At 44.4% G+C, this 17,960-nt stretch overlaps 1 protein-coding gene across 1 annotated transcript in view; it reads left to right on the forward strand.

Moving 5' to 3' along the window:
* The window catches only part of ccdc88b (coiled-coil domain containing 88B), a 28,501-nt gene extending 10,797 nt beyond the window's left edge, over positions 1-17,704 (forward strand). Inside the window, exons 13-28 of the mRNA XM_037462212.2 lie at positions 31-146; positions 448-516; positions 1,027-1,761; positions 2,369-2,548; positions 4,268-4,608; positions 4,829-4,988; positions 5,376-5,753; positions 6,935-7,096; positions 7,193-7,470; positions 7,597-7,740; positions 10,014-10,200; positions 11,430-11,575; positions 13,589-13,696; positions 14,967-15,118; positions 16,636-16,974; positions 17,092-17,704. Coding sequence (XP_037318109.2) covers positions 31-146; positions 448-516; positions 1,027-1,761; positions 2,369-2,548; positions 4,268-4,608; positions 4,829-4,988; positions 5,376-5,753; positions 6,935-7,096; positions 7,193-7,470; positions 7,597-7,740; positions 10,014-10,200; positions 11,430-11,575; positions 13,589-13,696; positions 14,967-15,118; positions 16,636-16,974; positions 17,092-17,144 — 3,548 coding nt within the window. The 3' untranslated portion in view covers positions 17,145-17,704. The remainder of the gene's footprint in view (positions 1-30; positions 147-447; positions 517-1,026; positions 1,762-2,368; positions 2,549-4,267; positions 4,609-4,828; positions 4,989-5,375; positions 5,754-6,934; positions 7,097-7,192; positions 7,471-7,596; positions 7,741-10,013; positions 10,201-11,429; positions 11,576-13,588; positions 13,697-14,966; positions 15,119-16,635; positions 16,975-17,091) is intronic.
* The last annotated feature ends 256 nt before the right edge of the window (positions 17,705-17,960 follow it).

A 17,960-nucleotide genomic window follows, 5' to 3' on the forward strand; every position in this document is an offset into this window, starting at 1 on the left:
TCTCTCTCTCTCTCTCTCTCTCTCTCTCAGGTGAGAAGCCGCTGAGCGTGGAGGTGGGCGAGGCCTCGGCGCTGATGCTGCTGGGAGCGGAGCAGGAGAACGCAGACCTGAGGAGACAACTGGAGGAGCTGCAGGCCCAGCAGGAGGTCAGGGTTCAGGGATTGGGAGGATGATGATTGGCAGAAATGATCAATGAAAGTGAATCCGGTATTAAATAATAGTAAATAATAAGGGTTCAACATGTCTGTAATGTGCTTTACATGTGATGTTATCGTCATGTCTTGTCTAGAATCAATTTAAGGCGAGAACTTTTGATGAAAAATACCAGTGGGTCAACCGGGCGTCACTGAAGTCAGACATGAAGCTCGTCGCTACCTGAGTGAAAGAAACAGGGAAAGCAGGAAGCAAAAAATGGAGGAGTTAAACATTCATCTCCTTTTGCTTCAGGCTGAATCTCCGGAGGCCAAAGACGAGTTGGCGTGCCTGAAGACGGAGCATGAAAACACACTCAGAGAGGTGAAAGGGAAATCAGAGTTGCAGCAGACTGGAATATGAACAGAAACGTGACTGAAATAGTTTCTCAGAGACTGCTTTGTGAAACTGACACAGTGTAAACAGGGAAATGTTTTAATTACATTTGATGTAAATAATCAGCGCACTAAATGATACGGAAACTCTGGGACTGTTGAAATAGCCAATTAATAGAGTACTTTTTAAACATTTTTTACATATTTTCTCTGGATTTTGAATTATTTATGATGTTTTTCAGGCTGCTCAAATGAGTTTTGTATGGTTGTTTGTGCAGAGTTGTGCCTTCGTTTTCTTTCTTTACAACCAAACAAAAATCGTTTGCTAATTTACCTGCTGTCCTTTATACCACCTGAATGCTTTATCAGTAACAAGGTGGTTTCAGTCTTTTTACTCACAACGCATTAATTTAAGCCGTGTTCGATACACATACCAAAGGAAAAGAAAGATGGACAACAAATATCTCACTTTCAATAAAAACATCTACTTTATTTTCAGCTTCAAAACCTGAAGAATGAAACTCTCACTTTGAAGCAGCGCCTTGAAGAGCTGTTGACCAAACCGCGACAAATACAAGAAAAACGGAAAGTTAAAGGAGAGAAGAAGCCTGACCGCAAGGAGGAGGAGGAGGAGGAGGAGGAGAAGGAGGAAGAGGAGGAGAAGAAGGAGGAGAGAGGAATCCAGGGCTATGAATCCTACAGGGGAGAGGGGGAAGGAAGAGTGAGGATGATGGGGGTGAGAGAGGGTGGAGGAGAGATCATTGTAACCCGGAGGGAAGCAGGAGTTGGAGAAGAGATTGTCCATGTTGAAGGAGAAAAAGAGGAACCATGCGATGAGGAAATGGAATCCAAAAGGAGAGGAGAGGCGGAGGGAGGACAAATAGAGAAGGAGAAAGAAATGCAATTAAAGAAAGAACAACATGCAGTAGCAACCAGCTCAGAGATACAAGATCCCCCCAAAACTTTAGAAGACAATACAGAGATCACATGTGCAGACCAGGCTGTTTGTTCCTTGCCACATGGTGCTGACGTGCAGCGTCTGACAAACCGGCTCCGGGAGGCCCACGAGGAAGCTGAACAACAGGCGATGGTGGCCCAGGACCTGCGCTCCAAGCTGGGGGAGCAGAGCAAGAAAACCTGGGGGGCTGAGCAGCGACTGGTGGTCCTGGAGGCTGAGCTGCAGCGACTAAAGAAAGCTGCTGAGAGTCTGGGAGACGCCCGCAGGCAGATAGAGGTATGGATGGATCCATGGATGCATGGATAGATGGATGCATGCATGCGTGGATGGATGAATGGATCCATGGATGGATGGATGCATGCATGGATGGATCCATGGATCCATGGATAGATGGATGGATGCATACGTTGATGGATATATGGATGGATGCATGAATGAATGGATGCATGGATGAATTGATACATGGATGGATGAATGGATGAATTGATGCATTGATGGATGAATTGATGGATGGATGGATCTATGGATGGATGAATGCGTGGATGGATAGATGGATGGATGGATAGATTTATGGATGAATAGATAGATGGATGGATGAATGTGTGGATGGATGGATGAATGGATGCTTGGATGGATGAATAGATGAATAGATACATGGATGGATGGATGGATGAATAGATGAGTAGATACATGGATGGATGGATGGATGGAGTTACATTCCTTGAAAATGGAAAACAAGTTCCTTTTTTTTAAATGATTATGTGTTAACTATGTGACCCATCATTTATAATCAAACAAATGTCCATCAAGGGACTTTTCAATGTACAGACGTCTGTATTAATAGATGGTTCCCTTGCTCCATATCCTCCCGCCGTGTCCTCAGGTTCTTCAGTCTGAGGGCCTGGTTTTGGAGGAGGAGCTGTGCCGCCTGCGAAGCCAAGCGGAGCTTCACAGGATGCAGACCACGGTCATCGCCACCCTGGAGGGGGAGCGAGCCGCTCTGGAGAGGGACAGGGACGCGCTACGCAGCACCACGGACGCCCTGCGCACCGCCCACCGCAAGGTTGAAGAGCACACGCGCACAAACACACAAACGCGTGATGCATCCGTGACACCAAATGTTTGCACGACCACGGCAGATGTCATTTTACTTCAGGCAGGGAAATGCGTGTAGAAAAGTACACACCAAATTAAAGAAAGTTACAGGGGCTCTGTTACTAAATGACATGTGAAATATAATTATGATATTATATAGAGAAAGTGCTCAGCAAGAGTTGGATTTGACAGCATGATGTGAAACTGATGATTCAAGCTGAGAAGGAACAATGTTTTCATGCACCCAGTATTGTGAGAGTAAATCTGCTTTTGAACAGAGATTTTCAAATATTTATATGAAACACCCGGATACCAGAGGTGTAAATTTATTCAGTATATTTCCCTAGATGTAGGATCAATAAAAAACTCACATTCGGGACACTCTTTGCAGGGTTTAGAAGCCTTTGAGAAAAAAGTGGATACAGACCAATGTGTTTAATGTGCTATTTTAGCAAAGTTTCAAGACATTAGAGAAATTGCAAGCTAGGGAGAACAGCAGTGCTATGTCAGCATTAAGGAAATATCTTAAAAGGAATTTGTGAATGCCTCTCATTCAGGGATTATTGCACTTTATCCTCTTTATCCTCTGATGTTGAAATATCTCTCTCTTTTGATAAAGACAAGATCTATTCTTCAACCTAAACAAAACCCTATCTATTTATATTTTTACATTAATGTGTATACTAATGCGTGGTTTCCAATGAATGGGTTCTGCAATGACTCCATCCAGCTATATGATCCAATGAAATCACGTTATATAAATAACTTTATTAGAGATAGAGTATTCCTTATCTTTCTAAACAACAATTTTAACTTAATTAAGAAAAGTGACAAAACGATTGATTGAATTTACATCCAAACGTTTCTCAGCGTAGCTTTAAACGTTCTCTTACCTTGAACTTCAGCAAATGAAAAACATTAGCAATAATGAATTTTTGCAGCATACTCAAGCAGCATTCTTTTATGAATCACATCCTCGTTTGAAAGCTTTTTGTGCCGTTTTTTTTCCACTTACGTTCCAACCTTTGAAATAAATATGCATCCTGTTACCTGCATACATTTGAGAGGTTCTTAACTACTTATACAAAAGTAATGTTTTTAATACATTGTAATGTTGTATTTTTGCACCACAGAATTGTTGTTTTTCCGTCAGTAAAGGCTCTGAATACTTCCTCCACCACTGTGCATGTCATAAACACGAGGGGATCTACTCCCTTGAGCTACTGGAAGTAAAACAAAAACAGAAGAAGAAAATAAAAAACCTACAGGGTACTTTGAATAATTTCCAACAAACAATTTCCACAAGTTACATCAGGAAAGAAGCAGGAGGAGAGTCAAACCCATTCTTCAGCTGGAAAGGTCTAAAAAGGCTGTTCAGTGACGGGTTGCTGATTTTGAATCTCTTGTCTGATATATTAATCCTGTTTTTAGGTGCCTCACCTCTTGTTTGGCCTCTCATCAATGAATTACATTGTTTTTTTAATGAGTGGCTAGCCAGTCTCCTCAGCTGCACCAATGTCCTCTTGCAGCAGCATGTGTTACTGTTATTGTTCAATTTGTCAGTTGTGTTTCTGATTTGTGTTTCAATAACTGCTGCTGTGCACGTCTGACCAAACTAAATGTCTTGAATCTAAAGTTGCCGGTCATAATAACATGGCACTAAATTTCCATCTCTTGACTTTTCCAGAGTGACCAGCTGGAGCTTTCCTGTCAGACTCTCAGGGCCGAGGTGGAACGGCAAGGTCGGAGTTTGGAGGCTTCGCGCCGCCGCGAAGACGAGCTGGAGGCGGAGCTCCGCGAGGCAACCGTGGAGGCCGAATCTCTTGCCCGGGCGCGAGACCAGGCGCTGATGGAGGCTTCGAGGCTGGAGCAGGAGAAAGAGCTGTGTCAGTCGGAGCACGAAAGCCAACGGAAGGAGGGGAGGCAGAGAGAGAGGGAGGCGGCGAGGCTGAGGCAGCAGCTGGATAGCACCACCCTGGCCCTCGAGCACAGCAACCAGAGAGCTCGGGCCCTGGATGCCGAACATAGGTACAAACACACACACACACACGCACACACACTCACTCAAACGGGGCTCTCCACACACTTAACCCGGATCACAAGCTGAGGTACGCAATTAACTTTACAAGGCATCACAGAGAGCTACTTGGCTCCACCATGTATTTATCTTTAATGTCAACTCTATCTTCATTCAACCCGTGTCTGACCCTGCTGCTGTGTGTGTGTGTGTGTGTGTGTGTGTGTGCAGACGTGTGCACCAGCAGCTGTCTGAATCCAAGGAGCTCTGCACTCGGCTACAGGACCTTGAGAAGGAGTTCAGCACTCGATTAACCAGCATGGAGGAGGGTAAACAGCAGCTGCAGGAGCAGTATGCAGATGCTCAGGCCAAGATTCATTCACTGTCCCAGGTCTGTGTGTGTGTGTGTGTGTGTGTGTGTGTGTGGTAGCCGTGACGTGGTAGTTGAGCCACTGACGGTGGGGAAGTGCTGGAGGGTAAACTCACTCACGCTTTCTCCCCTTATATACATTAATAGTAGTCCATCCTATAATGTCTTTCCTGCATGAAAAAAGCATTGTGTTCAAACTAAAGTCAGTGTTCTCAAAGAATATTAATACTTTTCTTTCAAAATGCTCTGGATTTGATGGACCATGTGTTCTGCCTGCATTACGATATAGAATTAGTTTGCAATACAGAATCAGTACTAAAGTATTAAGCTGATTCTGGTTGTCTTATGAAGATCACTCTCTTATTTTTCCTCAGATTCTGATCCTTCCTCTTATCTCTCTCTCCTCAGGACCTTTCGAATGAGCGGGAAAAGTCCCTGAAACTGTCCACTGAAGTCGAAAGTCTGTGCCAGAAACTACAAAAAGCCGACGCTGAACTAAAGACGACAACCGGTTCTCTCAGCCAATCACAGGAGAGAATAGAGTCGCTCTGCCAGAGCCTGAAGAAAAGTGAACCTCTCCAAAAGAGAAGAGGGAGCGTGGAGGAGGACACTTCCATTTCAAATTCAGACAAAGCACGCGTTTCTCAGACGCAAATCGAGGAGACGTCACATCTGGATCCATCCCCTGCAGCTGGCAAAGGTCGGGACCTTTCCTCGACCCCTGGTCACGCCGCAGGAGAGACGGAAAGGCAGCTGAGTGAGCGGGTGGCGGAGCTGGAAGGAGAGGTGTGTAGCTACATGTTTATGAGCATATACATACACACATATATATATGCACTGATATATGTCTGGATGTGTGTTTGGTTCGTTGCTGCTCATCTGTGATGCAGACGATCGATATCATTCTCGCTCCAGGGATGCTCGACGACTTCCAATTCACAGTAGGCCGCCACTTCCACGAGTGCGGCACTTCATTTCCAGGACTACCGCTTTATCTCTGCTCATCAGTTTTTATAATGTCACCTCAGCGGCCGTTAATCTTCCTCATCTCTTCTGCAGCTCTCTCTCTCACACCCACATAAGTGTTATTAGTCAAATGTACTGAAAGCGACAAAAGTAGAAGTATGTCCTGTAATTGATTTAATATTTGAATATTAATATGAAGCATTAGAGCTGATCAATTGTTTTCACTGGAAATATAGTTGTTAATAAGTTAATTTAGTCTGTATCTTCCCAACCCTCAAAGGTCATGAGGAGAAAGAAGAAAATTACACAAATATATGTTATTTTTGTATTCTTGCTTCCTTTATGTGAAATATTAAATATTCCGGGGATACTTTCACCTCTTCAGACCTCAAACTGTTTATTAAATCGAAATCACCTTTCAAATGATTTAAGTTGAGTAAAAACATTTTTGTTCACTAACAAATGTTTTAGATTAAAAGTAAAAGAAAATTGCAAGATTATACTTTCCACTACTGATGTTGGAACGAAGGACGTGGAAATAAAAAGTAGGAAATCTAAAAGAGCCGTGAAAAAGAGTAACAATCCCTGGAGTGGCTGCATGATTCAGTCAAGAGCTGGTAGGAAATGTGTAAGAATCTGAAATGAGAAAAAGATTTTCCGCACTCCAAACTGAGCTGCAGACCCTGCGGACGACTTGCACATGAAGCGTTTTGTTACTGTGCCAGTGCTTATCATTTTTCTCAAAGATTCAATTTGAATCCACATTGTCTGGTGGGTGTACAGCCGGGTTTTGTTGTGCCTCAAGGTCATTTTAGTTCCCCCCCCCCCAAAAAAACCCACCCACTTTCCACCAGAAATTTTGGAAAAGATCATTTTGAATATATCTATTATTTGGCTCAATCAACACCTTTCAAGCGAATAACGAATACGTGTGCAGATATTTGCGATTGGATCATGAGCACTTACGCACAAGGCCAAAGTGACCTTCTGTTCCCTCGCAGAAAGCGGTGGCGCTTGCGGAGCACGAGGCTCTGCTGCCGCGGCTCACTCAGTCCCAGGAGGCCTGTGAGCACCTCAGGCAGCAGCTGGAGGCTCTGCGCCGGAACTCCCTCAGCCTGCAGGACTCCTGCACCCGACTGCAGACACTCAACACCCAGCTACAGGTGACCAATTGCAAACATTTTCCATCATTAGACCATTGCTTTGAATTTGCCCGCGCCCATTTCTCTCTTTTAAAACACACACACATACACATACAGGTGGAGCAAGCATCCCTGAGCTCCCAGCATGCAGCGGTGCTGGCGCGCTGCAGCGAGAGCGAGGCCCGCCGCGCGGCTCTGGAGGCCGAGGCCAAGGTGTGGGCGCGGGAGCGCGAGGAGTCGGCGGCCCGGACGGAGGCTCTGAGGCAGGACCACGAGCGGATGGCCGCTCTGCAGCAGCGGCAGGAGGTGGAGCTGGAGGAGCTGCTGGACAAGCACTCTCAGCTGAGGAACAACAACCGCAGCCTGGAGGCTCAGCACCGGGAGCTGGAGGGCAGGTGCAAACGCACACTCCAAATGCACAACCACAAATTCAAAGACACAACCTTTCACAACACACTGCCTCTTTCTGTAATTCGTTTTAAGACATAATTGTTTCTGCGTGGTTTTCGTAATGTCTCAAGGTACAAGGAGCTCCTCGACCTTAAGTCCCAGCTGAATGAGAGGGAGCTGGAGATGAAGATGGAGAAAAGGGAGATGGAAGCAGAAGCCCAGAGGAGACTTGAGAGGGAACGAGAGCTGCAGAGGCTGAAAGAGGAGAACGAGAGGTAGCGAATGCACTCACCAATAGGTATCGTGTTAATGAGATCTGCTCATCCTTTCACTGCATGCACGTGGCCCTGACTACACAGAGGCAGCATTAATATTTCTATATGCAGCATAGGGAGCAAAACAGCAATATGCTTGCATGCAAATGTATTAGAAAGGCACAGAATGCATTTTTATTTGCAAGCCTGAAGGCTTGTGGGTAAAAAACAGCAGCAGGGGTGGAACGAGACAACAAGAAACAGTAGACAGAATGAAGGTTTGTTTGCATATGTTATAACCTCCGTTCCAAATCACCCAAAAAGAGGCAGTATAAGGCTTTAAGACATTATGTTAGAGGTTAACAATTTTTTTCTTATCTTGATCATGTGTGATTTTAAGCCACAGACCAGTCTCACTGGAGCGTCTGATTACATCTTATCTACGGGGTGGTGGGTGCTGGATATAAAGATGATGATCATTATCATTATAAGATACTTGTGTGCAATAATTAGTCATACTCATTGTCACAATGATGCAATTGATTACTCTGATTAGTTGTATCTCTAATGAAAAAAATATGGATAGTGTCAGATTTAGTTAATGCAGAGCCGTGCTGAACACCGGCTGAGTTTTAAGCATGAAAAGTTTCATACCAAAACATTTTAAATCCACATTGGGAACATAAATATTTGATGTTTATACTAAATATTACAAAGTTTCCCCCACAGTGACCATTAAGAGTTCCATCTCATCTCATTGCAGTTCTAATTACATAATAAAACAAAGGGAACTGCTCAGTCATTTTCAACAATGCTTTAAAGCATATGACAGCATTGTGCACTAGTGACTGCATAGTGACGGCATAGTGACACAATAGTGACTGCATAGTGACTGCATAGTGATGGCATAGTGACGGCATAGTGATGGCATAGTGACGGCATAGTGACACAATAGTGACTGCATAGTGACTGCATAGTGACTGCATAGTGATGGCATAGTGACGGCATAGTGACACAATAGTGACTGCATAGTGACGGCATAGTGACTGCATAGTGATGGCATAGTGACGGCATAGTGACACAATAGTGACTGCATAGTGACGGCATAGTGACTGCATAGTGACTGCATAGTGATGGCATAGTGACGGCATAGTGACACAATAGTGACTGCATAGTGACTGCATAGTGACTGCATAGTGATGGCATAGTGACGGCATAGTGACTGCATAGTGACGGCATAGTGACTGCATAGTGATGGCATAGTGACGGCATAGTGACACAATAGTGACTGCATAGTGACGGCATAGTGACTGCATAGTGACTGCATAGTGATGGCATAGTGACGGCATAGTGACACAATAGTGACTGCATAGTGACTGCATAGTGACTGCATAGTGATGGCATAGTGACGGCATAGTGACACAATAGTGACTGCATAGTGACGGCATAGTGACTGCATAGTGACTGCATAGTGATGGCATAGTGACGGCATAGTGACACAATAGTGACTGCATAGTGACGGCATAGTGACTGCATAGTGACTGCATAGTGACTGCATAGTGATGGCATAGTGACGGCATAGTGACACAATAGTGACTGCATAGTGACGGCATAGTGACTGCATAGTGACTGCATAGTGATGGCATAGTGACGGCATAGTGACACAATAGTGACACAATAGTGATGGCATAGTGACGGCATAGTGACACAATAGTGACTGCATAGTGATGGCATAGTGACGGCATAGTGACACAATAGTGACTGCATAGTGACGGCATAGTGACTGCATAGTGACTGCATAGTGATGGCATAGTGACGGCATAGTGACACAATAGTGACTGCATAGTGATGGCATAGTGACGGCATAGTGACACAATAGTGACGGCATAGTGATGGCATAGTGACGGCATAGTGACACAATAGTGACTGCATAGTGACTGCATAGTGACTGCATAGTGACTGCATAGTGACTGCATAGTGATGGCATAGTGACGGCATAGTGACACAATAGTGACTGCATAGTGACGGCATAGTGATGGCATAGTGACGGCATAGTGACACAATAGTGACTGCATAGTGACTGCATAGTGACTGCATAGTGACTGCATAGTGATGGCATAGTGACGGCATAGTGACCCAATAGTGACTGCATAGTGACGGCATAGTGACGGCATAGTGACACAATTATGACTGCATAGTGACTGCATAGTGACGGCATAGTGACACAATAGTGACGGCATAGTGACGGCATAGTGACGGCGTGAGTGAAGCCCGGCTGCGTGTTGGTGTTTCAGGCTGCAGGCCCAGCAGAGGGAGGCGTCGGCGTCGCAGGCGGAGCTGCTGTCTCAGGGCTCGGTGCTGAGGGCCGAGCTGAGCAACTCCCAGCTGGAGCGGACGCGACTGGAGGGGGAACTCAGCGGCCTGAGGGAGACCAACCAGAGCCTGGACCTCAGCAGCGCCCGCCTCACCAGCCAGTACCAGGTACCTGAAAGCTGCAGACCCACACCGGGGCTCTTTGTTCTGCCAAACAAAGGGGATTTAGGGCTTGACACTCAGATACATTTCCCCCTTTTTATAAAACAATGCATTTAGTTACAAAGCAGTTAAATCAAATGCATGAGTTATGAGTTGCAGATTATAGAGAGTATTTTACATAGTCATAGTCATTGAGTAACAGCGATTGCATTTAAAACTGAGGGGCTGATTTCTAATGCTTGTTGTGCACATTGACATGTCAGTAAAAATGATATATTGGTCCAGACAGAAACTCATCACCAAGCGTCTATGCCTCCAGAATAGCTTTGCTCTTCCGTTTAATACTGTGAAACGAGCTCTGAATGTTGAAAACGTCTGCAGCCGTTTGAGGGCTGTAACAGGTGTAAATTGACTTCCTGTGAATAGTAAGAAGTCAACAAGCAGATGTTACGTTGTGCTGCTTCATCCATCTACTCGTAAACCCTGAATCGAAAAGCTGGCACGGGGGTTTTAGTCTGCAGATTTATGTGAAGAAATGTTGCACCACTGCAGGATTCCAGACAAATAAGAGCAGTTTTCTGAGATAGGTGTTTTGAAGGTGGTTGGAGGTTGTGTGAAGGTGGTTTGAAGGTGGTATGAAGTTGGGTTGAAGGTGGTTTGTAGGTTGTTGAAGGTGGTTTGAAGGTGGGTTGAAGGTGGTTGAAGATGGGCATGGTCATAGAAAGGAGCATGGATTTTTTTGTCTTCTTCATATTTGTATTTCATATTAATATTTATTGAATCCACAAAACAACGAGGCAAATTTCTTTTAAGTGAAAACCAACTGGACAGTAAACTTTATTCTGATTCAGATTAATACTGTTTAATAATTTAAACATGAAGCATGACCCGAACATTCCTCTGATCACATAATGTCTCGGTTTGTTTTCAGCCTTATTACTTGCCAGCTCATTTCTATGTCGACTTAACTGCCCCTTCATTTAAAACACTGCTACAAATTTTCAAAAGCTCACAAGATGCCTTAAGGATGTAATCAATACCCCTAACTCCTTTTTAATTATTTCTAAATCAAGCCGTATAGATTTTTCTCCCTTTTACATTTGCTATTCTTGTCGACATTGATGGCGATCTGTGGCCTAACACACACATACAGAAACTAAATATGTGTACCTTACCGACCTATTCATCCTAATTGTGACATGCACGGCGTTGTGTGTGTGTGTGTGTGTGTGTAGCTGTTGACTCAGCTGAAGGGGAACATGGAGGAGGAGAACCGACACTTGGCGGAGCAGAACCAGAGCCTGCTGAAGGAGAACCGGGCCTTACTGGAGCAGAGCCTGGAGCGCCGAGACCAGCACTACTCACAGCAGAGGGAATACCAGTTAGTGCACACACACACACACACACACACACACACACACACACACACGGATTTATTCTGTTTGTGATTACTGACAAAACATGTTTCTGTTTTCAGTAATTCTGTTATTGAAGAAATCGGGTTTCTCCCAAAGCTGAATTTAAATTTGAGTAATGTTTTTTTATGTGTGTTACAGAAAACACTATTTGTTGACATTGTAGGCGGCAACACAGTCTGTGTTCACATCCAGGGCATAAAAGCACTTGTGTAAAGGTTATAGACTGCGAGACAATAATTTCACAGAACCAGAACAACGGGAGTCGTCCTTCTAAAGTACAGACAACAGATTAAACCACAACAAATGAGCAGCACGCAGAGCTCCATTCACCTTTAAGTACAATGAGCGAATTTCCTCAAATTATACATTTTTGAAACTTAATTCTAAGCATTTATTCCTAAAAATATTATTATTACCACGCTTTCACTTTTATTCTTGAATAAATGAACACATTTTAGTTCAGCAGCCGACCACGTGCCGCCTTTAAAGGTGCGTTGTTCTTGATGTGCTTGTTTTAATTCCCTGATCAATACTTTTTTCCTTCATAGGAAGTTATTCAATTTTAATTATTACATTAATTATAAGCAAATTACAGTCTCAGGTTCATAACAATGGACGTACGGTGCATTTTTAAAGCAGTTTATTCTTACATTTCAGGTTATTAGAGCAGGAAATCCACCACTCAGTACACGGTTACTGTTTCATAATAAAAGAAAAGGAAATTCAAACTAACACCAGGATACAAGTCCAAAAAGTGAGGAAGTTCATCGTGACTATGAAATCGCACACCGGATGACGTAATAGTCCAATCTGCTGCATATTAGTTCTTCTTATGTGTGAGTAAACAGAAGAAATACAGAAATGCACAAAATCCACTTTGGCTAAAGGACCTCCTTCAGTAAAGCAGAATGAAGATTGATTTTTGTGCGTCCGCTCTCGCTCTTTGTTTCATTCACAGAAAATATATCCAAGTCCTTGGTAAGTGAAAAGGACAGTTTAGACCGTTTGCTTTACAAAATCCCTTTTGTTGTGAGTGACGCAGGGCAAATGAAGCAGTGACTTTGCCTTTCCAGACTTAATGTTGCAGGAAACGTTGTGAATGCAGCGGGCAAACATTCGGGGAGGTCTCATAAGCTTTCATGGAATGAATTGAACTTGCGTTCAAGAGTCATTCATCAAACTCAACTTATTTAAAACATCTCTGCTCTGCTGCCAGATCGATGCTTTGGTTTGTAGCTGATTCACATACTGAGTTTTATTAATACAATATGTGGCCACAATATTAAATTGGAAAACATTCAATAAACTGAAATGACTAATCTAAAAAAATGATGAAGGGTAAAACAATGCTCAAGGCATTAGGTTGTCTGTACCTGTATATATAAGGCGATCCCAACAAAGCTTAAGTTAGCATTGCAACATCAGCCAATTTGCACAAAAAGAAGCAATTGAATACCATTAGAAGGGTCGCCCAGCCGAGCCAACAGAGGTTTCTCAGTCAGCAAAGCATTGACGGACCGGCACACATTCATGCCTCTAGCGGGGCTCGGTATGTGTACGCGGGCCTCGGCATTGACCTCCATGACCTTTCCCTGAGCTCACGGCTGTCTGCCGGTCACTGGCAGCAACTTTCATTCCGAGCCGTCGTCCACACAGTCTGCGCATCGATGTCCCGTTTGACGCCTTCCCACACGAGCGGCTTGAACCCGACGCCCACCGGCGGCGCACAAACATCAGCATCCACACACACACACACACGCACGCGCACACACACAGTCTATTTTCTGATCTGCTGGTTATAAAAGAGCCCAGTTCAAAGAGCTCACAGGAATGGTGCTGATTCATGTGCTGTACGTCGACCACCGTACGAACCCGCTTCCAGTATAATCTCATCCACTTCCCACGGATAATGAATGCGTGCGGCGAATGAACCCGACTCTCCTCCTCGGCTGATGCTTCACGTGTTTCTCTTCAAGGGAGAAGCTGAGCGAGCTGCGTCGGGAGAAGCAGAAACTGGTGGAGAAGATTATGGATCAGTACCGAGTCCTCGAGCCCAGCATGCAACCCCCGGCCAGCAAAGCCAAGTACTGTACATATGTATATATATATATATATACACCACCCACTCACGTTTGTGCTCTTTTTACAGTGTAATAACCCTGCAGACAGTATGGGTCGGCTAATGTGTTCATGCAGAATTCAAGTGCTCTCAACAAAGGGAATAAAATCAGTGCAAATGCAGCCGGACATGACAACACAAACATCTAAATGGAATGGTTTTATTTACTTTTGGTTCTTGGTACTTTTATCAATAAATATAATGTTGTCTAGGATTTAATCTACTTCATTCATTACTAACCCCAGAGTCCACACTGTAAAACCTGTATAAACACAGGATTTTATTGGGATTTCTTGTTGTTTGGCATTTTATCCTCGTTGATACTCGTGATACGACAACCAGGAAGCATTTATGAACTGAGCTGCACGCTGACATCACAAAAAACATGTGGATTCTTTGCCGCTTGTTCCTCCTCCCTCTCTCTGTAATGTTTTTATTGGGCTCTGAGAGGTGTCTGTCTGAGAAACACCGGAGATGTCATTCCCCCACTTTGTTGTTTTGGGGGGTTTTTTTGCTCTCTGAGGTTTACCTTCTAGTACAAATATATCATGGCTCAAAAATATTTGAAAAAGGGGCCACAACCTTGCGTGCACATTTGCACTTTGTGTACAGAATCTGTTGACGTGACATTTGTATGCACCTTTGGGTGTAAAGCTGTTCTATAGGTTGTCACTGTTCTATATTGCCACACACACCAGCGGACGAGGGCTGGCTCCTTCTATCAGGAGGAGGATTTTTATGCTCCTCCGCGGTGTGTTTTATATCATCTCTGAACCACTGGTTTCTCGTGAGTGCACCATCATCAAATCTGTGAGGGCGCTCTCTTTTCTCTCAGTGTGGCAGCACGCGATAAAAGGAGAAGGGAAACACTTGGTGCTCTCACGAAAAGCTCATTTCCACAGAAGAGACTCAATTGGTTGAGCGAGGGGCAGCTTTCTCAGCTCGAGAACACCTCGGTGGCTTTGATTTTCGAGCATTTTGTACCACAAATCAAAAGGATTATTGTGTATAAATTCAAATGAATATGATAATGATATTTCAATTAAAACATTTCCAAATCGATTCGCTCGACGTCGGGCTACAGAGTGTTTTCGTTGGCCCGATGAATGACAGCGGCCCATTTTATTCTCATTTAAAAAACATGCAGCACTTGAAAAAAAACGGGTTATTGAGTGTGCACACACTCTGAGATCATCCCTCTCTGTAAGTGGTGCCTGTCCTCTGTGTCCTCGCAGGAAATCTAACTGGATCGCGGACAGGATGAAGAAGCTAATCAAACCCCGGGGAGTGGGAAGGGAGGGGCGCGCCCTCTTCACCGCCCTGGGCAGCGTGGAAAATCTGGCCGACGGCGCCGAGTTCCCATCAGACGCGCACACACCTCAGCCTGGTGAGACCGCACACAGCCCGCCACACACTACCCCCCCTCTCTGCCACACACACACACACACACACCAGCCGAGCGGTTTTCACAAAGATACGCTCACACGCTCGCCCCATCAAGCGAGGCTACGGGCGTGCATACAAATCACCTCATGACTACCAAGTGTGGTCGCCATTGATAGCACTCGCTTCTTGTTGGATCTCTCCCCACGGAGTGAAAAGACCTACCGAGGCCCGGCTTTCTCTGGCTGACCACATGTTGAAAGGGAAAAATATTCACCAGACTTCAGCCGCTTTTTTTTTTGAATGCACCTCGACCGTGGAATGCGTTCTGCCGGCTGAGGGAGGGGGAATGAAACCGTGTCTGCAGGCGTGTTCAAAGCCCAGCTTTAAGCGGAATTATGTGTTTTCTCTCTTTTCGACATACTATGCTCATTTAATTTAATTTTTTGCTCGCATCGCATTTCTATTATCCCCCAGCTCTCCACACTCGGGGGGCAACACCTTTCTGTTCCTCGACAACAGGACTGGTGCTTTTTGTGGAGCCTGTTTGACTCGATCGTACAGTAAACACTGGATAGTGAGAATATCACAGTGAAAATATCCCGGGTTCAATTGCTCTTGATTATATGTTTTGGTAGGAGGAGAGCTTGTTTAAGGGAGCCAAGGCATTTTACACACCTTCCACACTTCCTATCTTGTAAGTTTGAGGTGACATTTCCCTCGATTGAAGCATTTAACCCGCTTTATGGTGGGTCAACTTGACCGTAGCTACTGGTCACTGTGTTCCAGTCTGTTCAGAAAGTCCCTTATCTCATTAAACTCATTATTTTAAGTACAATCTACTGTTAGGTTATGTTTGCCTTGTTGAATAGAACAATCAGGCTTCTTTGTTAAGATGTGCTTTAAATTCTCTAGATAATAAAATAATAACAAAAGTATGCATTGATTTTAATCGGTACACTTTAAAAAAAAACATTGATTACCCATTCAGACAATTATTTAGACAACTTCGAAACTAGCATTTTAACTTTGAGCATCAAAAGTTGTATTTGCCATATTGTTTCAGAAACAAAAGGTCAGATTGCTACATTTGAAATATATGCGTAAAAAACCCTTCGATCCAAGTAATTATAATGTCTTTATAATCGCTAAACAAGAAATACACCCTTTGTCACGCACTCACAGAACGAGTGTTGCTTAAGGACAAATAGACATGTGGACATGAGGGAACCAGGAACGGAACAACTAACCTTGTGATGAGAGCCTGACGCGCTCCACCACACGAGCCACAGTGATTGTGCACCCTTCATTCAGTTCAGAACCGCATTCGCATCAGAAGAAAATGAATGTACCGATCGCGCTTTAAGGCGTCCACTGGTTTGTCAAATGTAAAAAAACCCTCATTGATTATAATCTTAGTACCAAGCCGATAATGTAATCATATTAAACCGTTAACAATGCCCCAGTGTGCACATTGACTTTAAATAATACCGACTTTGAATTGATTTCCTATTGTCCCAGACCCCCGCAGTGCTCCCGTCTCTCCGTGTCCCCTGAGAAAAGCCCCCTCTCAGACGGAGCTGGACATCTCGGGTCCAGGAACGCCGTCCGCGCGCTACGTGGGGCGCCGCAAGCTGGGGTCCCGTCACGGCTGGGGGCTCGGTTTGGCGAGAGGAGGCCCTGGGGGGTCCCAGTCCTTCAGTCCCGGGGACCACAAAACGACCCCCCGCCTGCCGCTGCGCTCCAGCCAGGACAACCCGGCCGTCCTCTGGGAGGGACAGACGCGCGAGACCGACGCGCCGCGGGCCGCCGACGCGCTGCTGAGCAGCCAGGAGAGTGTCGAAGAGGAGGGGGGCAGAGGTGAGGGGGGGGAGGGGCATGGTGAAAATGTCCGTGAGGTAACAAGTTAATTCAAGCATTAAAGGCACAGCTAATGTTATCTGGTCCAATCAGACTGTGATGTTCTGTCCCCTCCAGACACTCAACGCTGCAGGGACGACGCTGCAGGGACGACGCCTGAGACGGATTAAGAGCAGCTTTTGATATTAGACATGAGATGCTCCCGGTATATTTTTAATTGCGTAATAGTTAGTGCGGTTATTTGGGCACCCTGTTTCTGACTGTATTTAGAAAAATGTTATTAGACAAAAATAAAACTGAATGCATCACTGAAAATGCATTTTTTTAATTTGTCTTTCAGTTGCTGATTTTAATCTGAAAGTACTTAGATCCTTTTTTCTTTGGTTTTCTCATCTACTTCCTGGTTTAAAACTGCTGTTTATCTACTCGAGACAAATCATCCATAAACACAATAGTACTTTTTACCGCTCAGGATCTTGTCCTAATCAAGTTGTTTTTGTGCACCAAACCATCCACAGCTACTGCAGTATTATATTAAATTATAACTCTCTCTCTCTCTCTCTCTCTCTCTCTCTCTCATTATATATAATGTGTGTGTTTATGTATTTATTTATGTTTTTTAAACTTTACTGACTTTAACAGAGCCCTATTTTCTACATACAGTGTGCAGTGTAAGTGCTCCCGCTAAAATACAGATGCTTACTGAAGACGGCGGGAATAAAAAAATTTAAAAAAACTTCAGAAGTGCTTCATCTTGTCTTCCAAAAACAATGTCTGCTGGACCTTCTGATCACCTTCTCTCTTAGTTTGCTAACTAATATTCAAGTGTCCTATATTTTGTAGGATATGCTTCAGGGTAAACGCAGAGTCTATCAGATACTGACCATTGAAACTCCAATTAAGGGCCCACAATAATTTATCCAAGTAAACAACCAGGAAAAAAAGGGATTAAGGAACACGGGGGAGACTCCGCCATCAGGCTCACA

Source organism: Pungitius pungitius, chromosome 2, assembly GCF_949316345.1.
Source record: "Pungitius pungitius chromosome 2, fPunPun2.1, whole genome shotgun sequence".
Taxonomy (NCBI): Eukaryota; Metazoa; Chordata; class Actinopteri; order Perciformes; family Gasterosteidae; genus Pungitius; species Pungitius pungitius.